Source organism: Habropoda laboriosa, unplaced genomic scaffold (assembly GCF_001263275.1).
Source record: "Habropoda laboriosa isolate 0110345459 unplaced genomic scaffold, ASM126327v1 scaffold40, whole genome shotgun sequence".
Classification (NCBI taxonomy): Eukaryota; Metazoa; Arthropoda; class Insecta; order Hymenoptera; family Apidae; genus Habropoda; species Habropoda laboriosa.
The window spans coordinates 7468181-7476776 of record NW_017100231.1 but is presented as its reverse complement, the minus strand read 5'-3'; the positions used below and the strand labels follow the sequence as shown (position 1 = coordinate 7476776).

Sequence of the window (8596 nt, the reverse complement as noted above, 5' to 3'; positions counted from 1 at the left end):
ACCTATAAAAAGTTGTCGGACACTGACTCTTTACGTTACTGCTTCAACCGGATCAATAATATATTTCAAATTGTAATTTACGAAAGAAATAAGATACATTAAAATCATCAAGAATTCTATTATTTCTCGAAGTATTTTCCTATCGATTAAATTAATATGCATGACTTTGTGAAGATACCTGTCGATCTTAGCTTGTACTTGTAATTATATAAAAATATATAGAGCATTGTCGAAAGAATTATAATACGCAGAGGAAAATTATTTTTTTCTACAATTTTTGCACATGTCCTTTGAAACTAAAAATAACAAATTTTTAAGCAAAGAAATGAGATATATGTTCGAAATTATCAACCGATGCCTCAATCTGCATAATCTATGATTTGAAATCCCTTATCCTACGGTAACGAGCCAAAATATTGTCAAATACTTCGAATTACAATGAATTCGTTGTGCTATAACAGGCGTAATGCATACTTTTCACGCAGAATGAATTTATCACGCAAAACTTGCGACTTTCTTTTTCTTTTAATGAAAGCATATTATTTCACTGGTAAATACGTCGCGATACTGGAATATCGATTGTTCTATGAACAACCGTAATCGACTAGAAAAGGTAACAACGTTTTCTTGTCACGCAAATACTTAAGCCTATTACAGTGTTACAACTTCGATACTAATTTATAACTCTTAGCGTGTGCAAAATACAATGCAGCGAATCTAATGCAAATAAGAGATATCTCTTTTCGTTTTAAATATTTGTACACGATATAAAATATGAATTTTTTTTGTCACTTATTTCAATAAAAATTGATTTTGTATAGAATTTATATAGATATAGAAATATCCTTCGATTTCATCGATTTATAATATACTACATCTAAAGTTTCACATAACACAAATAAAATAATACTTGCAATAATTGCATCAAATGCAATTAATCCTAATAGGCGAATGATCGTTTCCTTTTTTTTTTTTTTTTTTTTGAACATTTTCTACAAATAATTCGACTTAGGAACGCATAAGGAATGGTGATAAAACTTTTTCGTAACGATTTCTAGAAACTTCGAACTCGAGAATCAAAAAATCTGTTCGATCTGACAAAGGCACAAGTGACTAGAATTCGTAAAATTCGTACCTCGATAAATACAAAATGGCAAATTTACCGATATGTAGCGAAGCACACAAAAAATCTCGATCTCATCAAGATCGTACAATATTCTTTTTATAATCATCATCACTTTAAAACGATGCTCAAATTTCAATTTTGTACCCCTCGTCGCTTTTTTTCTACTTCGAATCTTCAAGTATTGACTTTAGATGAAATTTGAACATCCCTGAAAATCGATAGTTTCGAGAATCCGTAGAGACTAACGTGTTAATTGAAACTAACAGTACAGTAAATCTACATTTATAAATTAATCCGTGAAACTTTTCGAATTAATATAACCAAAAATATTTTTCAAAAAAATTTCATCGAGTTTAATTTTTGTAATTTTACAAATATTCGTTTTCTTAACGATTAACATGTCAGTGATTCGAATTCTCGAACGCAACCTCGATTATTCTATGTCTAATTATTATTCCTGCTTACACAATTAAAGCAATTAACTAATTAATACGCTAAACTCAGAAGGAACAGGGTAACATATAAACGTCTGAACAAAATTTTAGCTCGTGTATCGTCTGGAAGTTTGTTTGCTGTGTATGTATGTATGTATATATATATATATAATCGTACTGTATCGATAATCGTTGTACAGAAACAAAGCGTTCCACGATGAATCGATTTTTAAAGCTATATTCTGTGTGATGAATACACTTACCCCTTAACTCCATACACATTTCTCCAGGCAATTTTCTATTTCTGATTTAATCAAAGTTTTACGAACAGGTTTAAATAGTAGTACATTATACAACAAAATCACATGCTATATATGCGAAAGGAAAAAATCGTAACGAATAATTAGTGTGCAATATGGCGCTATACGCGCCACAATTGTAAGGTAAATTCTTCTGGACGCTGTTTTGACTAAAAATGCGCATTATAATATACTGTTTGCCGAATTTTACTAAATTATGATAAATTCGACTTATTGTCACTATTTTGTATCATTATTTGGTTTTCTTTTTTGTTGCAGAAATAAATGCTTTGGAATTATTGTTCTTAATAAAAAATTATTGGAAAGATGAATATTTCACTTTGTAGAATTTTTCGATATCGCATGTACATTTTAATTTTTCACTTGACGTTTTTTTTTTTTGCGAGATCACAGAAGAAAATTCGTAGTACATAATATTTCATTTTTTCTCTTATTGTTTACATATTTTTTTCTTTCTAAGTACTTTCGTTTATTTTTATAAACGGAGTGTATAATTTCACGAAGTTCATTGAAGCACATAATACCATTGTTCCTTTTCTTGTTGCAATGTATTGAAAAATTGCGATTAACATATTTTGATATGACTACTTAAATGTGTATAACTTTCTTGAACACCAATTCATCTCTTGAAGATATTTACAAATACTTCTATGAATTGAACATTCGTTTTTTTTTTTACTTTTTTTGTTATAAATATCAATCTTTCCTTTTTTTTTTTTTTGAGCTTGAATTCTAAGTGGAATGAAAAAAATTATGTAATGAAATCGTTAAATATTAAATATTGGGGCTTCTATGCATTTCTCATTGCATAATTATAAATATGCTATCATAATACTTACTTACAAAAAAAGATGTCAATAGATTTATAATGCTCTGTCGACATTACAAAAGATTTTTGTCGATTTTCTTTTCAGATCCTTAAGTATTAACAATTTTTCATATTGCATCGTTATCAGTTGCACGGAAGTTGATTTCAGCTATTTGTTTTATAAAGTTTTCTCGACAATCGCATATTTTTGATATCGTCATATTATAGAATCATAATAATAATAGTAATTTATAATACTATTCAGTACAAAGCGCTTGGCCATTTAAAAAATCCTCCCTTTTTTCGTGTTCTATTATTTGCGTGATTCGTATAATTCTCTTTATCACTCGACTGAGAGCCATCTATTAACAAGATATGACCTCTACAAATAGAATATACCATATGTGTCGTGTGTTAAATATAAATCATTAAAAAATAAAGCTACGATTAAAAAGATCTCACAGCTCTTTGTACTCTCGATTAAAAAACAAGTACAGAATTATTCACTTAAAACGCAACTATAATTATGGTGAACAAAATACTATCAGGCTTAAGTGTTACAAATTGTAGTATTTTAAAAAAAAAAATTATAAAATAAACCGAAGTAGTAATTTGGTACCTATTCAACTAATACTACATACACAAACTTTTTTTAAACAATATCGCTACCACACTGAAGAGGAATAATAAGGAAAAATAAAAGTATTAAAAAAGACAAATATCAATAACTTCAAGTCTAATTTCAACTTCTGTTTTAAAATTGCGCTTTAAATGAACAATCCTTATTTTAGCACGCAAAAAAAAAATTCGTCGCACGTTTGAAATTCAAGAATGCATGCAGTCTTTTTTTTTCAGGTATAAGTAAAAGGAAGAGTAACATTATACTTATAATTGCTTCAATTACTCAGATACGTCGATCAAAGTATATTAGAACCTATCAGATTTGAAATTGAAAGTTACTCTTTTAAACCTTGCCAAGGTGAAACAACATGACCTTTCTCTTGTCTTTCTTTTTTCTTGTTGAAAATCACTATTAGACGTAACATAATATTTGGAAATGGAATGCCACTGCGGTGACATTCTTTTTTCTGTCCGGTTGATAAATCGCAGTTAAAAGGTCTGTACATAAAAAAAATTGCACACAAAGTGCTAACAAATCCAGGAGATGCAGGCTTTTTGTTGCAGTGTGTATGCAGCTCGAAGATTTATACATTCGATTTTCTAATAACTATATACTTATAGTCGAATTGTCAGTATCGATTGTAAAAATTGATCTCATTGTACTAGGGCAATCGATGCAACACGTTGCAATAAACCTCATTTCGAGTTTTTGAGTTTTATATAGAATTACCGAAAGAAAACATTCTTTTGTTAATCCTTTGCGATCTTATGCTTTTTTGTTGTGTAGTAGCTTTAACAATACTTATCTAGCATTACTTGTAGTATTAATTGTATTGTCATTTTTATTATGTTACGCAAATTAAATAAAGATTCTACTAGTGTAATATTAAAACTGGAAATATACTGCTCAAAATAGTTGGAATATTACAATATTTAGGGCTTACTCCTATTTAATGAGACTGTTGTAATTGACATAGTCTCGATAATAACCAAAAGTATTGAATGAAGATACTTTTCAAATTAGTTAATAAGTAAAATACATATAAAAGAAAATTAAAGTACGACGAATTCAATATAACCTCTATTTTATAATTTTTTATGGTTGTGCATACTATGCGCTGCATCAAGTTTTCAAATAAACTTAAGAATATTATCGTTTAATTACTTTGAGCAATGTATCTGTTTCAATCTAACAAATTATTACAAAAAGATCATGAAATAATAAAATGAACATCAATCACTTTGAAACTAATGAATACCTAATGTACAGTATAATACAAATGTCTATGACAAATAGTGACTAATCAACATAACTATAAGGAAAACTATTACAAACTAAAGAATCATCTAAACTTGACAAAGCAAAAATTGACTGTATCGCAAAGGATTAAAGCTTGATAATAATTCAAACAATTGGACTATGAGTTGGTCATGCTCGATCCAGTAATGTCTCTTATATTTAGCTGCATGGTTGAATTTAAACTATAGTATTCTTTTCAAATGGCACATCGAAACATAATACAGTCTACGAGACACCACTGTACGTGTTTTTGGATCATGCAAACCCGGTCTCATATGTTACAACATAAAATTCGGGATATTTCCTTTCTGTTGTACAACAGAGAAGTTAACTATCTTGTACTGTGCTCTGTGAGAGTCCCTCGTCCGTTTCCTGGTACTTGTTACAAGGTACCATACGCTCAGCTCTTTGCGGTCCTCTTCCCCTTTCATTTTCTCTAAAAAATGGCGTCTTGTTAAAAAAGGTAAATCCAATAGATGAAAATTTAACATAAAATTCAATTACAGAACTTTTTTTCCATTATGCATAAACAAGGGGACCGTAAAGGGTTCAGCCTAAGCAACAGACAACTATGCGATACAATAAGAATTCAATTATGTACAAGTTGTTTCTCACAGAGCAATTTATCAGATGTACAATCTGATAAAAAAAAATCCCTTCGAAAGGTGAACCGTTCACGCTGTATTTGTTAAATTTTTCTTTCTGGCATTTCTTTTTTATTTTTCTCCCTTAAGAAGAATAAGTGTATATTATTCCATAATTTTTGAACTATTCTTTCAACTCTTTCATGCGCAAGAAGTGCTGGCAATACCATTTTTACATCTTTGCATGTTACTTTACAATTGTAGTGATTAAAGAATATGTTGCTTAAAAAATAATATATTTAAATGTGTGACTAAAAAATAAACTGAAGGTTGATATGTTCTTCGCCTTACATTAGACGTAACTTTATATAAAAAAGAGAAGATTTAATACAAAGGAAAGAAGGACGTTAAGTCTTAGAATTATCATGCTGAGCATAGAAAAATATACAGTGGTACCGATTCTTTACAGTCTAAAACATGAAAGAGTTTGTGCTACTGTATGAACACCATGTGTTTTCTAATCCTTGTACAATCAAGAATAGACATACCACTATAAGTATTTTGAAGTTACATATTATTCAAAATATGCTCTTCACATTTAACGCTATATCATATTTATGTACATTTAATACTACATTCAAGAGTGTAGAAAAATTGGATCCTTCAGTTAGATAGGATCTTAATTACACGAACCTTGATTACACGAGGATTAAATTCAGACGCTCTAAGTACGCCCAAAAAAAGAAAGTCGTTGTTTTCTCTTTTGCAAATAATACAGGAACTTTTTGTGGTGATTCGAATATTACGCTTTCACAATACTGTGCATCGTTATAAAATAACTTCTATGGTGTTTCAACTAAATAATGAAAAATTAAGGTGGTACTCTAACTGTAAGCTAATTTACCAAAATCACCCAAACCAACAATCTCATCATTTTCATGCTTGTCTACTAATGAATGCATACTGTACTGTACAAAATTATAGCAACAAATATTTAGAGATCAAACTGTTAATGCCCGCTAATTATGGAACAAAATATTACTTGCATCCATTATAGAAGAATGCTATAATTTTATCCAGTAATATATTTCACTTTTTCTTATTTGATACAAATACTTAGATGCATTTTGACAAATTAGTTTTCAAGTACCATCAGAACAAGTGATAGCTCTGACACTGATCTCTTAATGTTTTATCATATTGATATACCATATATCGACATATATGGATATACATCATGGAACGAAATGTGCCGAAACACAATTATTGCTCGTTTTACATGTAAAGTATCGTTCCAATCCTGTCGCACACTTTCGACCCCTATCGTCGATACGAAACACCAAAGAGTACAGAAAATAAATCGATTATAAAGGATCGAAAGTGTTTTTCTTTCTTTCTTTCTTTCTTTCTTTCTTTCTTTCTTTCTTTCTTTCTTTCTTTCTTTCTTTCTCTTTCTCTGTCTCTCTCTCTCTCACTCTCGCTCTCTCTATTCGTTTTTCAATCGGTTCCACCTTTCGAGCTTTGTCTTAGGGGATGTAGTAATAGTAGAATAGCACAAAAAACAAAAAGTAACATATTTTTATATCAGGAAGATTGTGTGTGCTGATGAATAAAGTAAAGACATGTTTATCACGTATATTTTTTTTTTTTTTTTTTTTTTTTTTTTTTTCTGAAAGCGTATATATGTATTATAGTAAGATACAATCTTGCATCGTCGCGGAGCCAGAAGACCGATGATGGAAATCCAGAACGGGGAATCTTCGTTCTTCCCGGATACAGCAGCCAGGTTAACGACACACCGTGTTTTCTCACACCGGGACGAGCTTCTTCAGCTTCTCTGTAAACCGCAACTGAACACGACCCCCTCCGTGAAACACGACTTTCGTTGAAGCCTTCTTCACTTCTTTCTTATTAATTTGTTATTATTATTTTATGTCATTTCTTGACAACACATGTATTCTCTCTCTCTCTCTCTCACTCTCTCTGTCTCGAAAACTAAATGAATACTTTCTCTCTCTCTCTCTCTCTCTGCTTAAATGTTACATAGATAGATAGATATATATATACATATATATGTATATGCATATGTGGTGTATGCGTTTCGTTCGCTTCTTTCTTTTCTGGCTGTTGTTCTTGTTTGTTATCAGTGTAATAATGATATACATATATATCATAGTTATTCGATAGAGTAAGCTGCGTAAAAAAAAAGAGGAAAACAAACAAAAAAAAACAACATTCGGTGACTCGACAAAGAAACCGGTACGTAAAAATCTCTCTCTCTCTCCCATTCTTTCTTTCTCTCTCTCTCTCTCGTTCTACGATCACCATCCATCAAACTTGTGTGAGAATCTCCTCCACCCCGTGAAAAAAACCTGTGGTAACTTGGCTAGATTACACGCGATGCAAAACTCTGCCGAAAGTTCACACAGAGGCTCGTAAAATTCATCCAATATTGTATGTATCAAGACTCGACACTTTCCCAATCACAAGATTGATTCTCTATTTTTAGATGCTTCACACACCGATAAATAGCCTAAGTGCACCTAAAAATAGACATCTATGCTATGATATGATGAAATTACAAGCATCCAGTTATAATTGCAAAAGTATTCATCGAGTAAAATAAATTATATGTGTGTATGTTTGTATGTATGTACGTACGGAAATCTAATGGTCTTATTCCTCTACGTTTCTACAAAGATTAAATTGCTTGTATTCAAAGGTGCTCTAAACATAGAAAAAAATAACTAATCGTAAAACAGATATGCACTTGAAATGAAATCGATTGACATGAACGATAAATCGTTTTAATTTTATCACGTTTCGTGCGTATCGATCGATTAGGAAAGTGTCGAGATACTGTTCAGATTCAGAGAATACAGGAGATAAAATATGTCTTCAGGAGGCAAATGTGTTATGTGTGTGTATATGTGTCCTCTTGAGCTTGCAAGAATAATCAACGGCGAGATCCGCGCAACACTGCGTGCTACACACAACCATCTTGATCTTCCATCTTTCATTTTTATTCTCTCTTTCTTTCTTTCTCTCTCTCTCTCTCTCTCTGTCTGTTTTATTTTGTAACTTGATATATCTCTCAGTTTCCGCAAAAAATCCAGTTTCTCCCGGCGTGCTATTCGATTCTAATGTCTCGAACGATGCGAAGAGTCTCCACGTTCGTCGCGACGATCTCTTTCTCGTTCTCGTTCCCGTTCACGCTCCGGTTCTCGTTCTCTCTCTGATGGTCTCCGGCTCGACTCTCGTTCTCGATCTCTGTCTCGTTCACGCTCTCTGTAGCGATCGTCATAATACCTACACAAGTCACGTCAGCCAATTATCTTACTTTACCGGTGCACACTATTTATTTTGTTTATTTTTTATTTAAAATTCTTTTTCTTTAACTTTC

General features: G+C 31.2%; 1 protein-coding gene across 1 annotated transcript in view; it reads right to left on the bottom strand.

Moving 5' to 3' along the window:
• Positions 1–7832: 7832 nt before the first annotated feature.
• LOC108571519 (cleavage and polyadenylation specificity factor subunit CG7185) overlaps positions 7833–8596 on the bottom strand; it is a 12021-nt gene continuing 11257 nt past the window's right edge. Inside the window, exon 12 of the mRNA XM_017933580.1 lies at positions 7833–8502. Coding sequence (XP_017789069.1) covers positions 8334–8502 — 169 coding nt within the window. The 3' untranslated portion in view covers positions 7833–8333. The remainder of the gene's footprint in view (positions 8503–8596) is intronic.